Here is a 27325-nt window from a genome sequence, read left to right on the forward strand (position 1 = left end):
TATAGCACTTAAAACAAGAATACGATAAAATGACAGATACAATTTCAAACACTTAATAGGTATATAACACTTAATAGGCATATAATTTGACTATAATATATTTTTAAATGAAAATATGAAATATCTAATGAATGTGGATGTATGTAGATGTTTATGGACCACTTTTAGAGATATACCAAGTTATTGACTTTGCAAGGTCAATAGACTTATTTTCAGACATGTGTGACATAAAATCATTTGTGTATTAGGAATGCTTCAGTAAAAATTTAAATCTGAAATCACTTTATCTTTTCAGGATTTTTATTAACAGGAGTTTTTGTAAGTGTGTTTATATTTGCTCATTTATGCCTGCAATGTAATGTTTTTAGTTTTTACAGGTTTCATCTTTAGAATCATTTTTCCTCATTTTATTGTGATTATAGATGAATGTATTTCTCTATGTTTGACTAATTTATTGTAGAAATTTAATTTAGAATAATAAACCTCATCTTTCATTTCATTATAATATTTGATTTTATTGATTTGACTTGGAAAGTTTTACCTCTTGGACAGTCTATTAAAATAATGCATCTGCTTAAAATATTTTTATTGAAAGTCCTGTCTAGAAAACAAGATCTGCTGTATTCATGGGTTCATATTCTGGATCACGTCAAGAAATAATTGGTTTGAATTCGAAATTCAAATTGCATAAACTTTAATCATAATTATTATGAGCATCAGCTTGTCATCAATTATAGTGTGAACTCATGGTTCATTATAAAAAAAAATCATTATATAAAAAGTATCCCTTAACATTATCAGCTTTAGTTCAGTTTATATTATGAGCATAGAGAGAATAAAATCTGTCAGAAACAGAACAATATTATTTTGGCAGTAAATAAATTTTACTACATACTAATACGTATACAAAACTCGGAAACGCGTGAGCGATACGCAAAAAATGTCCACACTGTAGTCGATATTTCACCAATGTTCACTGCACTACTCACCTTCCTACATTGCACGTAAACATACTTACTGTTTTTAGAAGTTTGCTAGCACCGCCGCTATGGTTTATTGCATTTTTAATTGCACTTTTTTTTGTTTTTGTTTAAATTTACATTTTTGAAATAGTTTAGGTTTTATTTGTTAATTAATGTTAAATAAAAGTAGCTCTATAACTAAGGACTAACGAAATCAACAATTTTATCCTTGGGATATTGCTTATTTGATTTCAATAATGTAGAGCTAAGCTCAGTTTTACTTCTGGTATTGTTTTGAGGAAGTCTGCCTGGTGTCTACTCATCAGTTGTTCTACTACTAGTTCTTCTACCGGTAACAATCAATATTTTTAAAGTGCATTTGTTTTGATGAGCGTTTGAACTAGTTTTATAAGGAACATAAGTGACATTACAAAAATAACTTAGTTGGTTTAATGTTTGAGCGAATCTATTCTGGGTATTTATTTTTTTGCAGATTATTATAACAGTAACAAATAAATTTTCAGGTTGCCAAGCAGCTCCGAGTACATCGAGTGTCAACGAAATTTTGCAGAATCTGAGTCGTGCACAACTCACGCCAAGTCACATCGCCAGACTCGAATGTCGCGCTGTGGTCGGGTATTTGGGAACGATAGAGACACCACAGGCCTCCCCGAGTGCTGCTCCGGGTAACGTGCGCACCGCTGTACGTAAACTAAGACAAGAAAGACGCACAGCTGCTCCCGTATTACTATCCGTGCTTCCAAACGCTTTGCTTCTTCGACGACCGAACGGTCAAGTTCTTGCTCAATATCAAAGAGAGAGAATCGTTTACGCGGGCTGCGGTTCAGATGCCGATAGGAGGTTTTTTGGACTCGTCACAGCAGCTGAGATTACTGATTTAGAGGCGGAATCATCGCACAGTTGCCACGTGTTCGCCGTCGATCCCCGTATGGCTGAACACGAGGCTCATTGCGTAAGAGCGAGGGAATTTCAAGTGTCCTGCACTAGGGATCCGGTTGCAGAACGTTGTTTGGAATTTCCACCATCTGCGGAGTATGTTGTCGGTGTCATACGAGGCATGTACTCGCTGCCACCAGACGATTGTGCTAGTCCTACGATTCAGCAGATATCGAAGTTAGCTGTAAAAGGAGATAGTCCAGCATTGGGAAATTTTTCGAGATGCAATCGGCCAGTGATAAGAGGTCCACGAGATCGAAGACCGAGAGACGAGGCACGAATAGAACCCCCGGAGTTCGTAGCGAATTCTCCACAGCCAAGCAATCACAGCGAGGTGACAACAACGTCGAGCAACAGCGACTCTGGCATCGGCTTTCATAACGACTGTCGTAACATAGCAGATAGGATATTAGTCGTCGATTTCGCTGGACAACAACCGGCACCGAATCGTTTCCGCCAGGATATGCCGCGAAGGCCTCTCGGCTTAGTTGGATGTAGTAGCTTCGAAGCGGACGGTTCGTTTCTCTCGAATACTACGCCTGTTGTCGACGGATTTGGTGGGCAAGGACGGCCTTTAAATTTAGATGATGTAATTCTGAACGCTAATGATCTTCCGCGTCAACTGAACAACAGGACTGACGAGGATACGTACAACTACAACAATGTGTACGGCAACGTTCCATCCAGTTCGAGGAGCTTCAATGGAGCGGTGTACGATCAGGTGTACACGGAGAACGAGGGTCATTACGAATTCATTCCATCACATCTAGAAATGGATGAAATAGATCGCGTTGCGGAGACTTTTAATTCCGTTGAAATATACGAAGAACGGCAGCACCGAGTCGATTACCAGTCGACTGAGTCGGTGGAGAATGTTACGGTTATATCCGGAACGAGTAAGGCGAGTGTCGACTCTGTATCTGTTTACTCGTCTCGGAGTCACGAGGACACACGACCGGCTCGGAAGAAACACTTGCAAGCGTCTCTGGATGATATGCTAGTATGCGGGCTCAGGGATCCTCCCGCACCTATAGATAAAGACGACGGCAAGTTTCTCCATCCTGGAACTGTTAAATGCAAGGTATTTTTTTTTAATCATTATACTCTCGACTAATGTTTTTTTGCAATTGATAAAGAGGTAACAAAGGATAATATATATAATTGTAAATCTTTTTTATATTAAAAAAAAACTCTTTCATTCTACATTTACAGATTCGAAAATCGAAACCGCTGAACATTCTCAGTAAGACCCGGCACATCCTCACGGGCAAGGCGGACAGACAGAGACAGCGGGAGAGGGAGCGGAAGTCGCTGAGTGCGAGTGCGGGGGACGTGTCGGGCGCGGGGGGCGCGGGCGGCGCGGGGGACGCGGGCGCGCTGCCCGCCGCCGCCAGCGAGCCGGACCTCAGGGACGCGCAGGTCAGTCCTAGGCACATAGAATTTGTTTGATTCAAATTCTAAGTCGGCGTGAGAAGCTTGGTGCCCTTCCTCTAGAAGAAGGAGACTCTTACGATCTAGACGATTATTTATATACATAACTAGATAGATTGTCGCCCTGCAAAAGAACTAAACCAAACTATTATCTTGGTGTGCGTGCGCGCTACGCTTGACACTCGCCAACCGTCACACTACTTTACTAGTGTAAAAAATACTAAGTAGTAAAATAGTACAAACACTATTTTTTTCGACGCGTTCTCAGCTTTATCAGTCTATCTAGACAAAAAAAATCAAAGGGAAATAGAAATAAAAATAAAAATTTAATTAGAAAAACGTGCTATATTTAAACAAGACAGGAGATTATTATTATTACATTTTGTTATGGCGACGTAGGTCCCGATGTAAAATTTTCATCGTCCGATATACCTTTTACGTGTTTTGATTAATGTTCGATGGCGCTTTACTAATTGAATGAGTTTTGGTGAAAGAAAATGCGTCTGCTCAAATTCATTACTTTCGGGCATCGACTACGTGTTTTGGCGGGACGGACCGGACGTACGGTTCCACAACATTCCACAACAGTATTAAACATAAACCATGTATATTTATACACATTCTAAAAACAAATTGTATTCGGAATCACATCTATCGTATTTTTTTATTATATAGATATTTAGTTTACTATCAAATGCCTATGTATTATATATATATATAAGCTGATATTATATGAAAAGTGCTGTTAGATGTACACAAAAATTGTTTTGATTTTGTCAAAAGAATAGGGTTACCTCAACCACCGCGATACTAACTAACTAGTTAAATAAACACGCAAACGGGATTCATATAGTATATAATATAAATATAAAGGCATTAACGATTAAAATATTAATTTATATCGCAATAAATAAACGGCTTATTTATTTTTATTGCGCTGTTGTAAACTCATTCACATAACATTCGATTACGTACGTGAACTAAATGAACATTCATTCATGTAGTTTCATATCCTCGGAACAACAGTTTAAATAGAAATGACATCGAGAATTTATTTAGTTATTTTGATTGATAGCTAATATTATAAATGCGAAAGGACTGTCTGTCTGTATGTTACGCTTTCATGGCTAAACCACTGAACCGATTTTGTTTAAATTTGGTATGAAGCAAGCCTTATGGTAGGGCTTCGTGCAAGTCTAGGTATGTACTCGTACATCATACATTCTACCGCTGTTCAGTAATACTTAGTTTTAGTGTGTTCCGGTTTGAAGGGTAAGTGGGACAGTTTGACTATCGGTAGTTGACCTCGAAAACTGTTCAGGATATCGATAGTATCGTTTGATCAATACTATCGATACTATATGGGGTCAGAATTAAATTATTGATGAAGAACCTTGAAATTTCATACCCTAAATATATAAAAAAAATGCTTGGCATGCACCTGCGTTCCTGTTCTTAGTTCGTTTAGATCTATAGCTTATCTGTGTAATTATTGCGGCCGGATGACGTAAATACACTAAACTTTACAATGTTCGCTATCTTGATGTATGATCTATTTTTGGGTGTTATTATGAACGGACATGTCACGACGCTGAATGATCACCGGTCCTGTTTGTTGACACCGCTGCCGCATTCCCGCGCTTTTTGCGATTTGTTTTATTGAAAATATATTTTTTTGCGTTAAGCGATTTTTCGCAGGTGTTACTTTTAACCAGTACCACCTACCTACCTACGCATATAATTAAAAAAAAAAACATAAAATAAAATATATTATTTGTCGTAATCTCAAACACAACTTTTTAAAATGTTATTTTATTATAGTTAATTTACAAAACCTAGGCTTGGTCGATTCGTAAGAATGACGTAAACTCCGATGGGCTTATGGGTAGAAAGGCGTAACTAGGCGTTCATTTGCAAACAGGTCCTTGAGTAACGAAACGGCCAAAGTGCACATTATGACTAAGGTATAGGGGCTGTAGAGAACTTAAGACTAGAACTCACGAGAGAAGGTGTGTTAAGTTAAAGCGTGAGGAGCTCAACCTTTTTTACAATGTAATCAATAATTACTTGTCTATGCGTTACTTTGCATGAAAATGTTCATATGTTCAAATGTTTACATGAAAAAATCAAATGTATTTTAGTAGATCAAAATAAATTCAAGCTCGATAATAAGTCTCCAATTAATATAGTTTCTATTGATAGATAATCCTTAAAAAAAAGAAGAAATAAACATATATACGCCAGTCTTAAATATTATGCTATATAAAATCATATCAATTAAATTTAACAGATTATTAAATAACTAGTTGTGCCCGCGACTTCGTACGCGTTTGAATTTAGATAATAAGTTATTGTTGTACCTAAGTTACTCCTTATTACATCAGCTACCTCTCAGTGAAAGTCCCATCAAAATCGGTCCAGCCGTTTCAGAGATTAATCGGAACAAGCAGACAGACAGACAAAAATTGTAAAAAAAATATATTTTGGTATATGTACCGTGTATACATTCATATATTCATTTAGTAAAAAGCGGTTATTTTAATATTACAACCAGACACTCCAATTTTGTTATATGTATAGATTAATTCCAAAAATAATTTTATATATAATAATAAAAAGTTTCGCTTATAATACTTATATTTAATAATAATACGATAGAATTAATGATGGCGTCCTATGACTCCGTGTTGGAGGCTCCCTATCGCTAGTCTCCAGTAACCCTTTGCTCGCTAACGCAAAACACGTCTTCTTACCAAATGTAAACACAACATTTGTCATGTCTGGGCACGCCGAGTCAGAGCGCCTACATGACTAATTCAGACTCAATTGATCCTCGTTAAAGTGATGCTTTCTTTGTGTTCTCTGTTTTATAAAACGATTATTTGTCTCTGTAAGCTGTAGAATGCTCGTTTCGTCAAGTACATCTTGTTATAACAGAATACGGTCAAATGCAAATCCGTATTCTGTAAACTAATATCTATTTATTACTTAAAATTACTTAAATATTTAACTTTTAATTAATAGTTTTTACATGTATTTATAAAGACAAATCATAAATAGTTAAAAGACACACTTTTGGTCATAACTTATATATTAATAGCGTAAGCGGATTTTTGTCCCAGTGATTATGGGACGATAGATGCAGCCAGCCAGCTCCAGTCATAGATGTGCAGAAAATTAAAGAGGATTCTTAATTGCAATTTACTAAATTATTACAATTAAACAAAGAATTAATTTAAGAGAGCGGAAAACAGGCACTGGCAGGCTAGAGATCGGTGCTACGGCTATAAAAGAAAAAAAAAAATTAAAACCGTAAACAAAATAAAGGTAAATTATTTGACGTTAAAAGTTTCATCACTTTGGCGCCAAAAGTAGATGAGTGACTTGCAGTTTTCAATGAAATGGAATCAAAACAAAACCTGTCATAGGTTTCGAAATTCCTAAAACGTTTCGCGGGAGACCCACTAGTATTTATTTAATAGAATAGAATATTATAATTATAGACCTCAAATTAAAAATATATTTTGATAAATTATTTCGTGTTTTTTCTTCGAGGATATTTAAGCTATATAGTTATATATAGTTTTGTGTTGTATCGTTTCCCAGCAGTGAATTATTTACAGACTGCTACATACTTTATATTTTCTTAATATTTTTCATAATTCCCAATTTTCATTATTAACTCTCTAAGTGTGTGAATTCAATTGTACGTTTGAGTTGCTCTCATTCATGCAGGTGATGTTAGAGTTATTGAAATGTTTGTTGAAATAGTTTTAAAATACTAGTTTTTAACTAATTGAAGTCATCCTGCTTTTTTAATTTTATACTGTACGTGTTTTAATTGTGATTTACCTATATAATATAAAGTTTAATTAAATATCGATAAATTAATGAAACATATTCTTGTAAAAGAGCGGTCAGTTGTTACAAAAAGTGCAACTTAACAGATGATTACGGGTTCAAATGCAGGTAAGTGCTTCAAAATTTTCTTACGCTTAATATGAGTTTATAATTCATAGGCAAAAGATTAGATGAGGAATGCATGTGTCAAATTTCAATGAAATTCAGCTATACGTGTATCCTCCAACACGCATTGAAGCAGCGTGGTGTAATAACCTCCAAACCTTCGTAGTAAGGCCCAGTAGTGGGTCATATAAAGTCTGTTACCGTATACTACTACTATTATTCTTGTTATGTACTTGCGTAAGTTTTACATAACGTTACCGTGGCTCAGCGGAAACGAGAACTGTCAAAAGTTAATTTATAATGTTATGGCTCGGAGCACAACTTGACCAAATAATTAACGCGTTTGATTTATATTTAAAATACATAATAATTCTTGTGTGTATATAATTGCTTTATATTTAACACGTCTTTAATCATTATGTATTAGTTATGTTCATCGTTTCCAAACAATTTTGGCACGGACTTAAATAATTTTTAAATAATGTTTTCTATTGAAGATCTCAACGTACTTGTAGTTTGAGCTCTTTGTGTTATTTTTTCAGTGGGGTGATAACGACCCCATGGCCATAAAGTGGGTTAAAATTTACCAAATATTAAAAATGCGAAAGTAACTCTGTCTGTCTGTCTAATGCTCTTTCACGACCACTGAACCGAATTTAATGAAAATTTCATCAAATGTATGAAACAAGCTTGAACTCCAAGGAAGGATATAGGTTACTTTTTCGAACTAACACCTGACGACCAACCCCTTTTTTTTTTTTTTTTTTTTTTTTTTTTTTCTCGCTGGAAAAACGCGTTACGCGCTTCCCCCACGTGATGGAAGGTGGGGGGGTGTGTGGGACTCCCCGGAGCCCTGGACGCCGAGTGCGCCCAGGTACGCCGGGTTTACCCACTAAAAAACCAGCGGTACCCTCTCCGTCTTTCGGCGGGCGCCACGGGATCGCTTGCGCATGCTACCGTGACGCCCTGACGGTCGGCCCGCCTATGCGGGCCTCCAACACCTAGAGGGGGTTCTCGGGGTACTGAGACCCCCCCTAGTCCCTGCGACGCCTATTGAGGCGGGGGGAGAAGGTGCGCGTAGCGCTTCTTCCTCCTCCCCGGTCGTCTTCGGCGGAGCGGGTCTGCAGCGGCATCCTCTTCCCGCTCCCGCTCCGCGGCTTCCTTCTGCGACATCACGTTTTCGCAGAAGGAGCGCATCTCCGACCAACACGTCTCGCTACCGAGCATTTCGTTGACGATGCTCGGCAGCTAGAGGTCTCCGCCCATAGTCGCCGCAAGGGTGTGCTTTTTTTCCGATTTCCCGAGTGGAAATTGAGAAAACGAGTGCGGGGCGATGATCTGGGGGTGGATCCGAGTAGGATTCACGAAAAATTACGGGCAAAATCGAACAAAAATTTTATATGAAAAAATTTAATACTACGTAACGGATTGGACTTAGCGAAATTATTATAGAAAAATTAAAGTGTGAAAAAATGTGAAAAAATATGAAATAAACGATAAAATTAGTAAGAATAAACAAAAATAAAACGAAAATGTGCAGTGGGAAAATGCGATATCTCTAAGATTTTAGAAGATAGCAAGCCTGTCTGACGACCAACCCCTGAAACGTAAACAAAGAACACCTTAGCAAACAAATTTATTACTAGTTGTGGCGACAACATGCTGTCTCGTTACAGCGTTAAACAGACGTTGTTTTAGTAAATACGTGCAAATTTTTTTAAACATAAGGTCATAATTCTATTGTAAATACGTTTAAAGTGTCGTCGTGTTACTATGATTATGTTTATTTGTCAGTTCGCTTGTTTAGCACAAATGTGTAGCAACACAAAAACGTAACACGTGCGCCTCAGCTTATGGTTGCGTGATTTTATTTTTTTTTTACAATTTCACGTACCTATTTATTAATTGTCTACACAGGCTGAGATAGATCAGTCTTAAGTAGTTTTTTTAAATGTATTTATTATTTTTATTTGTTGAATGAAATTAATATTTTTATGTTGACATTACTCGCAATGATAACAACTATGTTGGTACGTTTTACGTACGTTATATGTTTAATTATATATAAGTTAAGTTCGTATATCTTATCAATTTCATTATCATAAAAGGAGACCTCAGAGGAAAACTGATTCGCAGTGATGGTAGAGGAAGACGAAAATGCTGAAAAGGGGTACTTAATTGTCTGATTAGTATCATTTAATTTATTTATTTTGGTCTGGGTAGGTACCACCCACTCATCAGATATTCTACCGCCTATCATATTGTTCTGTGTTTGAAGTTTGAGTGAGCCAGTGTAACTACAGGTACAAGGGACCATCTTAGTTCTAAAGGTTGTTGGCGCATTGCCGATGTAAGGAATGGTTAATATTTCATACAGCGCGAATGTCCATGGGCGGTGATGACTACGTACCATCAGGTGGCCATTTTGCTCGTTCACCTATTGATACCATAAAATAATAATATTTTTTATGGGTACTTCCATGACGAGTTTCTACATGATACGATTCACGTTTCTATTTTTTATCATAATGGGTAACACTAACGGCGGAGTTCTTATTGACTGCAGAATGTACCAGCGGAAGTGATCGTGATTCAGACATGTATTTCTCCATACATGTTTAAGAATGCACTAGAAGGTCGAGCGTTCTTTAAATAAAACCCCTCTTGAAACTCGGTAAAAGATTATTATCATGGATTATTATTATTCATAATCATGTAAATGTGTTTGTTACACACACACATATATGACACACACACACACATAAGACACATTAAAAGCCGAGATGGTCTAATGGTTAGAACCGAACTTTACCGGTGAATGTAGATTTAATACAACTGAATTGTCACGTACTTAATTTGTGATTATAATATTTTTTCTGGTGCACGCTTAAGGAAAGTGCATCGTGAAGGAAGCTGCTTTGTTGGATGGCGATGTGTCATATGTGTATTGTGTACTCAAAAAAAAACTTCAAACATTCTACCAAAAAAAAAAAGATCTTTAGCACAATACCGGGACACTTACACACACATATTCATAGTGTAACTTAGCCAACGAAATTAGTAAGACAGTGAAATGAGTATGTGTATTGTGTAAGTCTATATTGAATAAAGATTTTGATTGTTAAGTTAAAAAATAGAAACAGAATGATACGCGATTTACAATATGTTTATATTTTTACTAGTTTCTAATATTAGTTACACTGTGGTGGGGGGGGGGGGCAGTGTAATTAAAGTACTGAAATTAGTAACACATAGATTCTCTCAACTTTCCTTCACATGTGTCATCACTGGCTATGTAACTAAAGTAATATTTTAACAGCGACTATGTCTAAGGGTAGTGGTAAACATTTATCAATGGGTGGTCCTTATTCCCGTACCAACCTACCGAGCAGAAGAGGTGACAGAAGAGCAAAAGAATAGTAGCAAGGTCTTATGAATTTACTAGTATCCCCATTTATCCCTCATTAAGCTTGTGTCAGGAGCGGGTACGACAATAGCCCAAGGAGTCAGGATGGATCCTGCGACTTTTTACATCGCTAAGCAGCCTTTATACAATTGCGCTATTGACGCTATGTTATATAAAAAAGGTAAATGGTTATTATATATATATAAAGGTATATGGTAAATAATCGAATATCTTGCCCCAGGAAGGATGTATTAACTTTACTTCTCTTGTTTAAACTATGTTTGACACTGTTTCTATTTTATTACGTTATATTATATTTATATATTATTATATATAATTATAAAGACGAAAGTTTGTATGTATGGATGGATGTTTGTTATTCTTCACCGCAAAAACTACTGAATAGTTTTAAATGGAACTTTAATATGGTTTATACATCGGAGCATCACAAAGGCTATAATTTATAAATATGTCGTGTAAATAATACCTGACAACCAACCTCTAAAACGCGAGCGAATCCGCGTTCGACAACTAGTATCAAATGTTTGTGTTTTTTCTATATCGTAAACTGGTTAAGTTATATACAATGGTGCCTAAGATAGGCGAAATGTCAGAAGAAGATAATTTATTATTAATTATTTAATGTACCCAATTCAATTATCGTCATTTATCGAAAAACGCTCGACAATTACAATCCATTAATCCGTTAAATGTTTCAATCAATGTCTATAAACTTGTGTGCAATAATATATGAAAATATTGTTACATCGATAAAGTTTATTAATATTTTCATGGACATAAGTGTAAAAATGTCTGCAATAATCGATATTGTCTGTAGACGATTAGCCACGGAGCTATTTTTAGCGGCTCTCGACGGCCGATACGTCTCGATAATGCAGATAACGGAAGTCAACGGGGGAATGATATAATCTTATTTATTCGCACGTGCCGTTCATTTTTATTTGTCTCCATCGATATAAGTATTCCATATACTTTGTATGATATATCAATATCTTATTATTTGATATTTGTTTCTCTATCACGCCTGAACGGATCAGAAATGCTAAAATAAGCCTGTTTGGTCGTCTGTCTCTCTGTTGCTCTTTGACGGACGAACAACTGAACTGAAGTTCATAGTATAAAAAAAACTTATGAAAAGTAAGATGAACTCCAAAGAGTCTAACAGCTGACCCACCTGTGAAACTCAAGCAAAACCGCAGGCGACAACTAGTATCATATAAAATCGTATACAATAGAACGAAAAAAAGAAGGAAAGGTTGCTTGGAAGGGCATGACGCTTTTTGCTTAGACGATTTCTGCCATTTTTGCGGAATCCGAAACTTGGAAGTACAGGTTTGTTACTTCGACTTTTATCAGTTAAGCGTTGCATTTCGTCGTTACATGTCATTCGTTGCATCAGTTAAGCGAGCACGATGATTTGAGAAAATAGCAATACTTGTTAGAGCAATGTTTTTTGGGAGTATCAGATTAGATTTGATTTGATTTTAGATACATGACTTTTTATTATGACTTATTGTATTTTGTTTCTGATACGTCTTCGTAGATATATAAATTGCTGTATGAAGATCAGCCGTTCTAGTAGACTGTGCCCAAACATCAGTGCTCTGTATTGTAGTGATTAGATTAGAAAGGTGAGTGCTAATGTAGAAGTTTTATTAAATTTATATTTATTTGAACATGAGAGAATAAGCTTTGAATGGAGAGAGGATGGACTGCTTGGACTATCTTTGAAGTAAGATAGCAAGACTTATGCGAAGAAACGAAAAGGTTATAGGTTGAAAATTGATTTTACTTTGTGGTATGGCTTTATGCCAACCCAGACGGAGGTACCAGATACATCATATATTCGACTACCGAGCCGCAACACTTAGTACTGTTGTGTTCCGGTTTGAAGAGTGAGTGAGCCAGTATAATTACCGGTACATGGGATCTACCATCTTAGTTTCCAAGGTTGATGGCACATTGGCGATAAGAGCTAAGGTTATAATTGTCTGTGGGCGGTGGTGATCACTTACTAGTACATAGCCCAACCATTTGCTAGTTATTCCGCTAATCGATGATATAAAAAATGATACTGGCCACTTTTCTTGGCTTCTATAGTAAAATGAAAAAGAAATAAAAAATAATAACTCGTTTATGGAACAAAGAATGGTATTCAATGTGATGATGTGCGGCGCGTTGCCATCCACATCGGAAAATTTATTGTATAAATCGTTATCACCTGGATTTAATCAACTTTGCGCTTTTTATAGAATGTTATTTATATCACTGCGACATTACTTGATTAAAATCTGTGATGGTATCAGATATATTATTCAGGTACAAGTTTTTAAATTGTACTAGATTTCGCCTCCGCTTCGTCCTTGTGGATTATTTCGGGATAAGGAGTGAGATACGTCCTCACAGCGGCCGATATATTATCCATAGTCTGTCCTAACCTCAAGAGGACAAATGCCAAGTAAACAACGTTCGACATCGATTTGACGCGATATCATTGGTCTAGAACTTGTATATCTATGATATTCATTATGGATTTGCGAAAAAATGCCGTTAAGAATCACGCAATAATGAAAATGTACCGAAGACGAGTGGGTGGTACCTACCCAGGCTTGCACGAAGCCTTAGTATCAGGTAATTTATGTTACGGCAACTTTCTTCTGATAATCTATACATATAATAAAATTGGTGTCTGTTTGTAATATTAAAATAACCGCTTATTACTAAATGCATATGTATACACGGTACATATACCAAAATAACATTCTTTTTTTTTAATTTTTGTCTGTCTGTTTGTTTGTCAATCTATGAAACGGCTGAACTGATTTTGAAGGGACTTTCACAGGCAGAAAGCTGATTTAATAAAGAGTAACTTAGGGTACATCAATAACTTTTTTGTCAAATTCAAACGCGCACGAAGTCGCGGGCGCAGCTAGTATTTTATATATATTTTTTAAATACATGGGAGGGTTTTGGTCCAATCTAAACCATGCAGGGATCCAACCCAACCAACCGTTTGGAAGGAGTTCAATTGGATGCAGACCTAATAAAGTTACGTGAAAAAATGACTAAAATATTGAATTCGCTTAAGGAACTCTAAGAATAGATAAAAGCTATGAAAATATATCTAAGTCGATACAGGTCATGTAGATTCCTCATATGATTGTCGTCTCGATGTAACGAGGCTGCGACCTAAATACAGGGAGCAGACGCAGGCACGCTACTATTGACACATCATCTATATTTTCTAGAAATTTCTTGCAGAATCTTAATAAACCAATATTTAATTTTGTAATTGTTTGAAATGTAACTTAACTTATAATAAATACATTAATACAGGGAATAATTTATTATTATTATTGTTTGTTTAATATTATCAATAATTTTGAGGTTCATCAGTGACAGACAATTTATTTCTAATTTACGCGGGGAAAAACTTTTATTCCAAAGCAACACGAATGACGTTCTGAAATAGATTAAACTATATTTAGCGTACAGAAATGAAATAGATTAAAAAAGAAAAGAATTTAAATTACTTTAAGCAATTTACTATCAAACCATAAATAGTTCTAATTTCGAATTTATTTTATCAAAAATAAATCACCAAATCATACGTATTGAAATAAAGTCGCGCCAATATCGACCTTACTGTCCAGAAAAAAAATGGCGGTTTAATTCAGTTTCGCGCGCTTTGTTTTTTTTCTAGCCAGTTGTGTGGACAAAGGAATCTCCTAAATCTATTTTAATGTAATCGGATGCAATACCAAATATATGTATACTATTGCATAAATACGTATTTTAACACTTATTATAGAATAATAATATAATCTATAGTTATAACTATGTATAAATAGACAAAGAAAAAAGGTTTCAGTACGTTTTACTTCGCAGTTTGCCAACCGTTTTTCTTTTTTGTTTAGGTATTGACGTACATTAGTGTTATAAATAAAATTATTTTGAATTTATAGTGGAACTAAAAAATGTTCGTAACATGCTTATTCATATACAATACAGTCAATTTTCAATAATGATTTCGATCAGAAGAGGTATTCTGTACGACGAAACCCGAAACTCATCGCAGAACACAAGCAAAACGTCGTATACGACATTATTTATAATATTCGTAAAATTTATAGGATACACTTATCAACGTAAGTAGAATGTCCAACATTTCATAAAGCCAATCCTTACGGAGTCGCAGCGCTGATGGCGAATCTAGTATTATTATTTAATTATTAAATATTATAATAAAAATAAAGATTTCTATGTTTCACATTTGTCGGTATTCTCTGGCGGCCATATTTAATATATAGTGGTAAATATAGATATGCACAGGTCAAAAATTTCATTATGTTTTTATATTATTTAAGTGCAGTGTCAATACTTTTCTTTCTTTCTTAATATAATTAAATAATTCAGCAATATATTATCTCGCGAAAGGATCTTTCCGCCCGTGACCGACCGGCAGACGCAGTTAATCCATCTTATCTCACGCTTCGTCTCGCTTTCTTATATTGCTTAAACTTATTAAACAAAAACTTATAACTCTAGAAAAAAAAAAAAAAATTTAAAGGCCTGTAAATATCTTATCATTAGAACGCGTGCTTCTTAACCGATGATTGCGGGCTCAAACCCAGGCAAGCACCATTGACTTTTCATGTGCTTAATTTGCGTTTTTAATTCATCTCGTGCTCGGCGCTTTAATTATATAACCATTCCTTACATCGCCAAAGCGCCACCAACTTTGGGAACGAAGATGTTTTGCCCCTTGTGCCTGTACACTGGCTCACTCACCCTTCAAACCGGAACACAACAATACTGCTGTTTGGCGGTAGAATGTCTTCGATTTATACTTTTTGTTTTTTCTAATTTTATACGAATACTCATTAATATTTATTATAATATGTCTCCTTATCGCGACGCTTAAATTACTGACAAAACGTTTGCATGTGATAGAATAATAACAATCTTGAGAGACAAGTTGCTCGACTTCGCTGCGCGGGGCGTTTGATATATTGTCTCAACGATAACCCAGTAAAATTGAAACTGACACGAAACTTGGTCATCGTTATTTATATGTAACATCAATATTGTTCGTTAAATGGATAACGGAATTAGTATCTACTAACGATCCGCCCGGCTTTACACGGTGGAAATTTATTACATTACATACATTAACAGCATGTAAGTTTCCCACTGTTGGGCTAAGGCCTCTTCTCTCTTCGAGGAGAAGGTATGGAGCATATTCCATGAGACACATGCAGGTTTCCTCACGATGTTTTCCTTCACCGCCGAGCACGCGATGAATTATAAACACAAATTAAGCACGTGAAAATTCAGTGGTGCTTGCCTGGGTTTGAACCCGACAAATTATTTATTAATAAAAGAAATAATGATAATTATAATTCATATATCACTTTAGTTGGAGTTTACATACAAACAGATTTTTACTGCTAATTTTGTATCTCTATATATATTAGTGTATTCAATTTTATTAACTCGTACATTATTTTTAAACGCACTGATTTTCTTACGCCCGTTCTTGTCAGGGTATTTTCTTTTCCGAACCGGTGGTAGTGTTTTATTTGACAATAAATAAGTCAGTGTAATGCTTCTTTATTGAATAAAGGAGTTTGATTCGATTTGATTAAAGTAAGACCCAAGATTTCGGGAATAAATCTGTACACCCTTTTCTCTTGTCTCTGCATCAGAGCGTTTACGACGGTTTTATAATAGCCTAGTTACGAGATCAGCAGCACACCAGCAGATTTGTACTGTTTTTGTATTACGCATATCACACAGTCGTGCTGGAATAAGTTTCAAGCTTTATCCTCAAGAGAAAAAGCCTTTGTCCAGCTGTGGCAAATACCTATATATTTTTTACTTGTATATGTGTACATTATATTTTAATCGCAATGAACGTTACACTTGTTACCCGAGATAATTTGGAGTCTTTAGAATTTAATTTTAAAAGATAAAACTACTTTTAACTGGTTTAATGTATGGTCGTTTGGTTTTCGGGAGCATTTTTTAAGTGTCATTGAAACTGTAATATTAATGTTTCATACGACGTTCTACAATAAAGAATTTGTTTCATTGGTCAATCGTTGCTAAGATTAATGTTCTCCGTATTTACAGCGTCCCGTAATTGAAGGCAGCCGTTGAACGATTCTAAACCGTAACACAATGGAACAAGACGCATACAAGACGTACATAACATCTGTCTATAGCATAAATGGTTTAGTAATCAGTCTCTCACGAACCATTGTAGATGGCACACGTCTTACCCGAAACGATTCATTAAATTTAAAGTTTTCAACAAATACAGTAATAGAAGAACGTAACAGTGTTATTTATTTGAATTCGTTCACAAAGCGCATTGTAATAAGATCGTGCCTGGAATTTATATGATCGTCAAATTAGGTTCAATAAGGACTATATGAATTTAAATAGGAATGGCTAATTGATGCGGGCTCTTTCGAACCAGACGGGAATGAGAGGGATGTAAATAATAATGGTGTGTGATTAGTGTGACCGTTAGTGTGATGTGGTGAAAATGGCGAACCGTGTGATGGGATACGTTATATGCGGCTACAACTCCGTCGACAACTTGATGGTGAGATGTTAATTAGTACTCGGGTTCTGTTTTCCTGTTTAATTAGTCGTTGGGATAAAATGCTGGATAATTGTTGAACGCGCGCTTGCAATAGCTCGCGTTGGTATAAGGTTTATTTCTAAACGTTTTCATAATTTTGAAACATTTTTGTATTTGGCCATAATTAATTATTTTTTATTATTAGTAACTGTTATAGTTTTTATCAACGCTATCAAGAATTCCATGACAAGTTCCGTGACCGTTGGATACGTAGTTTTTCCGAAACCTGTAAATGTTTACTCTATAAAAATAAAAGCCAAAATTATATTCCACAACTGGGCCTATGTTACCTTACAATGCTTTCAAGTCGTAATTTTACGATTACCAATTGCAACCATTGGTTCGGAATGTTGACCGAGAAGAATCAACAAGAAACTCAGTAGTTAGTCTCATCGATCAATATTCTATCTAAATGTAATAATAATATACAATTATTTATATATGTATCCTGTATGAACATCAACAAATTTTAACGCCAAGCTGTCGTTTATCCTGTACAGTATCCTTAATTTTAAAACCAAATGAAGGTCTCGAAAACTCGGTGATGCTTGCCTTGGTTTGAACACCTTATCTTCGGTTACGTCTCTAGCCGCGGCACCATTTCAGCCACACATAATTAACGTAAGTGACAACGGAATAGTTAATAATAATATTTACAATTTCATTGCGTGTGTCATATCGTACATATTTAAAATCGTTGAATATTATGAGTGTATACAGCAACTATCAAATAGTTGCTGAATCTTATAAATAAGATTATTTACAAAATATATTACTCGCATAACTCGGCAAAACGGCCCTTATATATGTATGGAACAATCATAATGGCAATCGGTTCTAGAACGTTCTAGAAGTTGATGCCGTTGCGACATCTGAGAATGACGACAGATGAGAGAAGAGAAATTACATATTACGTCTTTGTGTCAATTGCCATGTTGATTGTATCAATTGTTCTGGTAATCGGTTACAGTGTCGAAGTACATTTATCTTTAACAGACATACTAACATACATTTTATGTATAATATTGTGTGGCAAAGAAAGAGGTCAGCGATGATTGAGTTTTATTTAAAATGACGATGAGTTATGAGATCACTGACGAAGATGTTCTAGATAGAGCGAATTGGAAACTAATGAGCAGGAGAGTCGACCCCGTCCCGAGATGGACGAACGTTAATTATGTCCAAGATATCAGCTCAGACCAATCACCCAACCAGCATGAAATACAACTGTAAAATTTAACCCACACATACATACATGTGAATGAATAGGAAAGTGGACCCCGTCACGAAAGGAACGAACGTTAAGAATAAGACCAAAAGTATGTCCAAGATTGATATCTTCCAATCACAAGCGTGAAATGCAACTGTATTTGATGCACGCATATATACAGAATAAATCCATAAAATTATAAATAAAAATGTTCGAGGAAGAGTTAACAGTATTACAAGTTGTTGTAAACGCACTCGAAAGCAAGACGTGAGCGTAACATCGGAAAACATGGGAAAATGTTATCTGTTTATCGTTACAATTGTTCGTCTAGTTTTTATGTTGATTTCCATCTCTGTTGCGTTACAAAAGAATTACTGTAAATAACGCATATTGGTTTCCTTCAACCATTTAAAGATATCATTGTTTGATTCGATGAAGAAGCATCACACTTTTTTATTAATTAATAATCATAGATTGAAAAAGAAATTTAGGACGGAGATGTTGAAGAAACCGGATATTTTTAAAAGAAAATAATTGGGGATGTATCTTGTACCGATGCTGATAAATTGGCGTTATTTTTGTACCGAATTATTTGAAATTATGCGCTCTTAGGTATATTGCTTCGTTGTAAAGCATTGTGCAAGCCTGGCGGGGTAGGGACACCGACTCATTATATATTCGACCACGAAGCAGCAGTATTTAGTATTGATGTGTTCCTGTCTCAATATCAGAAAGCCGAGTGAGTTGAAGTTAAACCATTCGAGTGCAATCAGCATTCAAAATAATATAAGCCGCAATAAAAAGAAGAATTTTCTAGATAAGATATACCTACAGGTTAGTATTACAACTAACGTTGCAAACTACAGTGACAACCAACGTTGCAGTTCACTTGGTGGTAGGGCTTTGTGCGAGCCCGTCTGGGTAGGTACCACCCACTCATCAGTTATTCTACCGCCAAACAGTAGTATACTCAGTATTGTTGTGTTCCGGTTTGAAGGGTGAATGAGCCAGTGTAACTACAGGCACAAGGGACGTAACATATTAGTTCCCAAGGTATGTGGCGCATTGGTGATGTAAGGGATGGTTAATATTTCTTACAACGCCATTGTCTATGGGCGGTGGTGACTACTTACCAAAACAGTATATCAGGACGCTACCAAAGTGACTCAAGACGATGATGACGTCATTCCCATCAAATGTGTGGTCCACTTACTACAACTATTGATTACATAATATGTATATAACATAACAATGTCCTTTATCAATCAACATATTCTGCAGTATTAATAAATATGGTTTATGTAATAGCCTGTTCTTCTAATATTTACATTTTTATGTATATTGGTATTGATGCAATGCATGCATAGTCTTATAATGCACATTTAAATATTTTTTAACGTTGATGTTATTTTGACAGGAATTTCGCAAGTGACAACAATAATCGTACAATGTTTTAACTCAAATAGACGAATGGCTTAGGACTGACACCTGACTATTAGAATTGAGTTTTAATATTATTTTTATATAATAAAAATCATAAATCCCGTTTTTTGAGATTTATTAAAGTTTTTTAGTTAATAATGACGAAGAATCATTCAAATCAAATTCGACTTTCGACCAATCGGCGACCACTAGTATAAATAAAAATTGTCGATTACATTTTGACTCTTAAGACTGCTGCATGGTCTTGAATTACCACTTTGAATACTAAATAACTCAATTTAGACACAAGTCAAGAAAATTCATCTGAAATATACCTAAATCAATGTTCAGAATTCGTCTCGTATCTATGAATATACATATATACAAAATTTACCCTAAGAGGATACAGGAGATTGTGGATTGTGTGGGCGTCGTTACGCGGTGCGGAAATAATCGAGGTTTATATTTTCCTGTCCGTTATTAATTTTAGTATTAATAAAATTGATTTAACGATTAATTAAACATTTAATCTAAGTCAATTTCTATATTAAAAACTTCAACGTGTCCTGTTCATTGCAAGCACATGAAAATTCAGTGGTGCCTGCCTGGGTTTGAACCTGAAATCATCGGTTAAGATGCACGCGTTCTAATCACTGGGCCATCTCGGCTCTCATGCTACTTGGAATCGTTTTTTCTATTATAGATGAATTTAAATAACATCTCGTGGACAATTCTACTTTTTCAAGGGATTACTTTTAATAGCAAATGAATGATGAATTGTTTTTTTTTTAATGTAGTAATCATTATATATTAAAATTTCTATTTTGAAAGGTCCTTGTAATCAATTGAAGTATCTCAATTTTTATAGTGGTTAGCTTGTAAGGTTACAGATCATGTTGTCTCGGGGTAAATTCTACTAACTTATAACGGCTACAAAAACTCCGATTCAACATCGACCGGACCGCAACTGGGTCGTTGTGTGAGAATAGGAATATTGTAAAACGGCAAACGATTACGTTTTTATTCGATTGCGTTACTGACAATTTGCTAGTAGAATTAGCCCCTTGGATTCAGAATTTGGAACTGTACAAGATATGCATTATGATAAATTTCAGCCATTATATTTTGTATATTTCTTCACTCACGAAGGCCGATTATTTAAGAAGGGTTCGTTAAATTATCGGCGCGTATTGACAATATTTTTATTTTATTTAAATTTTATTTTGGGGAAATATACAACATAGTATAATACACAAAAATTTGATACCAAAATAAGTCTTACATAAGCCAACAAAGTTTCCACTGTTACATTAAAACACGGAATAAATCAAAAAGGATATAAAATTAGGTTTTTTTTTTAAAAGTATTTTAAAGAGTAACAAAAAAATTAAAATAAATTATGTAATTTATATATTTTTTCAGTCTTTATCTCATGCACACTAAGCCATCTCGTAAGCACGACCGTCACTCATTACTAATTTTCCTTAAGAGTTCTATAGTCCTTTTTTAATTGTTAATTGCACCTCCACGACTAAATATATATACATGATTAATGTGATTTAATTTATGGAATAATTTTCGCGAAGTCAATGACCTACACGCTATATTTGCATTGATAACGTTGAGCGGAAAATTACAATGTCATGGGTTTAAATAAAACGTAATAAGTATATTTATATGCTTGATTTTTTTGTATATAATTTCAATAACAATTGTTCAGTTTTTAGACGTCTTTTGTTGTATTATAAAGTTCACTGTCTATGTTTTTTTTTTTATTTCATATAAGGCGGTAGTTAGCACCGCTCATAGATATTGGTGCTGAATGAAATATTAATCATTCCTTACAAGATGTTATGTCACCTACGCTACACTGGCTCACTCACCCTTCAAACCAAAGATAAAAAAGCATGGACTTGTTAGTTTACCGTATTATTATAAGTAAGTAATTATAGAACACACAAGTCTCAACAATAACGAAACAAAATTTTAACGAAATCGGTTTATCGGTACATTAACTCAGATCCGACACATTCAGTGCTACTATCCAGATATCAGCGAGCAGAGATGGCCCAGTGGTTAGAACGCGTGCATCTTAACCGAATATTTCGGGTTCAAACCCAAGGAATGCACCACAAAATTTTCATGTGCTTAATTTGTGTTTATAATTCATCTCTTGCTCGGCGGTGAAGGAAAATATCGTGAGGAAACCTGCATGTGTCTAATTTCAACGAAATTCTGCCACATGTCTTTTCCACCAAATCGCATTGGAGCAGCGTGGTGGAATATGCTCCAAATTTACTCAAAGGAGAGGAGGCCTTAGCCCAGCAGTGGGAAATTTACAGGCTGTTAATGTAATGTATGTAATGTAATCCAGATATTTCAACTCATTCTCACTTTGGTTGGTGAGATTGGTGTTATGAGGAATGATTGATATTTCTTGCAGTTCTAATGTCTATGGGCTGTGAAGAGCACTTGACATCAGGTACATTTGCGACTCCGCCCACCGATGACATAAAATTATAAAGAGGGATTGTAATGCGTGCACATTATCGTGCATTTAATATAATGTACGTTTATCGGTTATTATTTACCTGGAACGTTATCATTTACCATGGAATTCCGCGATTTTTATGATTTCAATAGAAATGTTTTAGCGATAATTCTCTTTATATCTTAGAAAATTATTAATGTAACTTATCAGTGCCTTGATTGATTCGGCGCCTTCTTATTTAATCTATGTATCATTTACAATTATATTAATTTTCACTTTCGATACAATTGTTTGGATGTGAAGGATATGGCTCAACGGTTAGGACAATTAAATTAGCTTATGATTGCGGGTTCAAATCCGATTAAACGCCACTGATTTTTTGAGGTGCTTAATCATCTCGTGCTCAGTGGTGAAGGAAACTGAAGGACTTACATGCGTGGGATATTAGTCTGCCACGTGTGTTTCTAATCCGCATTGGACTGGCATAGTGGAATAAGCTCCATACCTTATCAAATGGACAAAAACGTCTTATCCCACTGGTGGGACATTTACAAGGTCTTATTTTACTTTTACTTTACAAATATTTTGATGAGGTTCTCTTGATCGTGTGATCGAAGTGACTGTTCTTAGAGATGAATATTCAGTTCTCGTATGAGTTATACAAAGTTCCTCTCTTTATTATTTCACGCTCACAGTCCGAATGAACTGTAAGGATTCATATCAGTTCATGACCGAGAGAACAGGCGCAGGAGCAATTGCATTACGTGTGTACCAAATCAAGAGAATATCAACAATGTCCGCTTCGGAAAACAAGGATTTTCTTGACAAAAAAACTCAATAATATTCGGGACGTCAGAGTCTGAGTCAGTACCTACCCAGAACTCAAAGACTTACTTACTATGATTAGACATTTTTGTGAATCTTAATAACTTGATTGTGTCGATATTTAAACTCAAGATCGCGAAACACGCAGATTTCAAATAGCCATCAGAATAACGCAGTCCTATAGTGAATCAGAACATATGCGAACATCAACTGGAATTCGCGTACAAAATATTGAATTCCTATTGAAAATACACCGAAGATCAACATAGTAGCTCCGATCTGATAAATGATTCATAGAACGCAAAAAGTACTACAGACCCGGTAGTGTTTCCTGAAATAACTTTGCCGTTCGCATGAATGACAGGCTATTTATATATATATATATATACATTAACGGCCTTACTTATAAACGTTGTGGGGCTAATGTTAAACACAGATTTATCTCTTTCTGTCATTATTGATTTGACATTTAAAAGAAGAAGACACATTCATAAGTTTGCTTCAAAGGTTTCGTTATTCAGATCCCGAGAAGAATTATTTTAATGTTCTGTACATAAACACTGATAATGCGCGGGTGGTTTACCCAATAATTATGTGTTTTTTTGGGTACATTTTATGTACAGTATGTCATGTCTTTGTTGTTGATTGAGAGTTGCTTTGGAGTTCATTAGGAGCTATGTAACCCTGGGTGTAGAATCTCGTAATCCCGCAAAAGTGCCTTGTCATCGGAACTGGAAAATATCAACTCCATAATATAGGAATTGGTTTAAATTTGCATGCAAGATTTGGCCTAGCAAATATACAAGTTGTACAAAAGCTTTTGAATACAATTTTAATGAAGAAACTGAATTTAATGACCCCTTGTGTCTTCATCAGTTTCGTCAATATATCAAATGTTATTTTCGGCTAGCTATCAAATATCTATAAGTATGTCTATAATATTAGAGTGGACCATACTGTTCATGGATCCCATTATTTGTGATAATTATTATAGTTTATGATATAAATTGGACCAGTTTTTAAGTTTCAAATATATTTTTCCGAATCGTCTTCTCAGATTTGAAAGTAAAAGGCAGATGGAGTGCTCCGAACATTATAGCGAAGCATCAAAAACGAATACAGTTTCCCGGTAGTGCGAAACGACTTGTTTTTTTTTAATACGTCAATAATTAATAATTAAAGTGACTTTCGTTACATTCTTGCTTCACCTGCCCTTTGTACAATAATCTGAAATCCGCTTATTATTGACGGAGTTCTAAGCTAACAAACATAAGAAAAAAAAATCATTCGATGATAATTTGAAGTCGGTTAATAATAGCACGCGTTGCTTCAGCCAACGCGTAACATGTAACTTTGACATGCTAACATGTTAATATAGATATTTTTTAAATCGAATGCGATTATTTTACGATATTTGGTGTAATTTTGTGTTGATATGACGCCTGTGCAGAGTTTTGGTCGAGTTTAATCTTCAATTGTAATTTAATTACTTCCTAATTACCCGAAATGAACGCGATAAAAAAATACCAAACTTTTGTTTTTAATTTAGTTTCTTCCTTACTGTCAAATTGTATACTCAGTAACTATTGATGGTCTAGTGATTCAGTGTTCGGGTTCAGTCTCCGGGTCGGACCACTAAAAATTCTGTGTCTTCCTGTTAAGAAATTCTTACAGGGCAAAGGGAGATTATGATTGGGACCTTATACTGTCGTGCCTCTGAAAACACGCATTGTCGTTAGATTGAACTCTATCTTGGCGTTTCGGATTTGCCGTGTTATCGGAATATAAGTGTGAAGGAATAGAGGAGAGATATATTTGTGATAGCGCACACATACTATGCTGCAATATGTCTGGCCGAAGTTGGCTGGCCTTCCGTGAGAAATTAGCTACCTTCATCATCAGCATCGTCATCATCCTCACTACATATTATAAAACAAAGTCGCCGTCTGCCTGTCTGTCTTAACGCGATGCACTACCAACGAATTTTTATACGGTTTTCACCAATGGTGGTAATAGATGGCAGGTGGTGGTGTCACGTAGTTAATCATAATAATTCTTTCCCTTATTCTACACATGTGACTCCTTTGAGGGTAACCATTCGTAGTTTTTTTTTTATAACAAATACAATTTTTATATCTTTACGAATTAAATATAATATCATGGTAGGTACCCAATTGTTATATGAATTGTTTTTTTTTTACTACATAACAATAATACTTTCTACTGTGATTTTAAGCACATTGAATCACACAGTGACATGTCTTTCCACACATAATATTATTGTTGGACTGTCTAGGGAAGAGACCGCTTAACTTACTTTAGAATATTAAACAAACTACAACTCAACTGATGACAACGCGTCGCTAAGGAATCTCGGCTTCATGATAATTAAGTTTTAAATTTTCAAGTTCAGCGATAAGCGATAATCTTTGACTTCCGGTTACGATAACGAGCTTTGAACTCTCACATTTTAACTGCGATTTAAGAAAACTTATTATAGTTGAATTTTACACTCGCGTCCTGATTTCATTTGGCGGAGGTCTAATTAAATGCTCCGTGTCCTTTTTTCATGTGTTTTTCTGTGGCCGTCTTACGGCTAAGCTACGGAACCGATCGTAATGAAATCTTGTCGAGGTTGCCTAAGCCCTGGATAAGGACATTAAAGTTTATGGGAAAATAACTTTAAATTTAATTTGATCTTGTAGAATAATTTGAATGATAGAAGTGTTTGTAGCCCAGACTACTAGAAAGGTATGATATTCACATTGTTAATTGATCCGCAAACAATAGACCCATTGCGGCATAAATAATGACTACTTCTGTGACACCTTCTAACGCTATTTACTTAACCTTTTCTAAAAACTTTTAAACTCACTGCATAGATCAAGTGTCGCAGATAACATAATTTAACGAATCCGTTATCTCTGTCACACTTACCGTATTGTCCATATCGTCATCCCTTTCCTCTCACCGTTGCAGGGGCTTTGCCCTCCGCACGTGCGATACACTTTCGTGTCTAGCGGCCTTCCAAAAGTTCACAGCGATGTTTTTTTTTTTGTAAATTTGGTAACCATCATTATGTTTTACATGCGAAATAACCGTGTCATAAATCGCTTTGATTGGCATCGACGAAATATCAGCATGAGTTATAACGACTATAAATTTCGGGGTCCATGGGGTTATCGCGTAGTCGGTACGCCTTTTTGGAGGAACTAACATATAGGTTGAAACGCATAAGAATTATTATTCTGACGTGTTAATTGTACCAGGCGTATTTTTCAAATTATTTATAAACTTACTTGCTTATTTATTTGGTGGTAGGGTTTTGTGCAAGCCCGTCTGGGTAGGTACCATCCACTCATCAGATATTCTACCGCCAAACAACAGTACTCAGTATTGTTGTGTTCCGGTTTGAAGGGTGAGTGAGCCAGTGTAACTACAGGCACAAGGGACATTACATCTTAGTTCCCAAGGTTAGTGGCGCATTGGCAATATAAGGAATGGTTAATATTCCTTACAGCGCCATTGTCTATGGCAGGTAGCACATATGCTCGTCCGCCAATCTATGCCATAAAAAAAAAAACAAGATGAAAACCCGACTTCGCTCAGGTAAAATAAATAAAACTAAACGAATACGGTTTATCCTTTACTTTTCGTATAGCATATAACTTTTTCATAAACGATGATCTATAATTTATTGTGGATATGTTTCCCTTTAGTCTACGTTAACCCTGCATGAAATTATTATTTGGAACACACTTTCCGAACGCACCCGTAAACGTCAAACATGGCCGCCCGTTGAACTCTCATGTCATTGAATTTTATGGATTTAAAATCGAAATATCTCGATTTTACGAAATTGCGGATACATGTTGTCGACTTAAAAAACATTTTTTAACGATTTATAATTACCTATCGTAGATCCACATGATATTATTAATAGAAAAGATTCAAAAAATTCTACTTCAAAGAACATCTAAAG

The 27325-nt window shown here is 35.4% G+C and overlaps 1 protein-coding gene across 3 annotated transcripts in view; it reads left to right on the forward strand.

The window, feature by feature from the left end:
• The window catches only part of LOC113403823 (regulator of G-protein signaling loco), a 91890-nt gene that overhangs the window by 962 nt on the left and 63603 nt on the right, over positions 1-27325 (forward strand). For all 3 annotated transcript variants that reach the window (XM_026644438.2, XM_026644440.2, XM_026644439.2), the window contains exons 2-3: positions 1487-3000; positions 3132-3338. In XM_026644438.2, coding sequence (XP_026500223.2) covers positions 1487-3000; positions 3132-3338 — 1721 coding nt within the window. The remainder of the gene's footprint in view (positions 1-1486; positions 3001-3131; positions 3339-27325) is intronic.

Source organism: Vanessa tameamea, chromosome 20 (assembly GCF_037043105.1).
Source record: "Vanessa tameamea isolate UH-Manoa-2023 chromosome 20, ilVanTame1 primary haplotype, whole genome shotgun sequence".
NCBI classification, from domain to species: Eukaryota; Metazoa; Arthropoda; class Insecta; order Lepidoptera; family Nymphalidae; genus Vanessa; species Vanessa tameamea.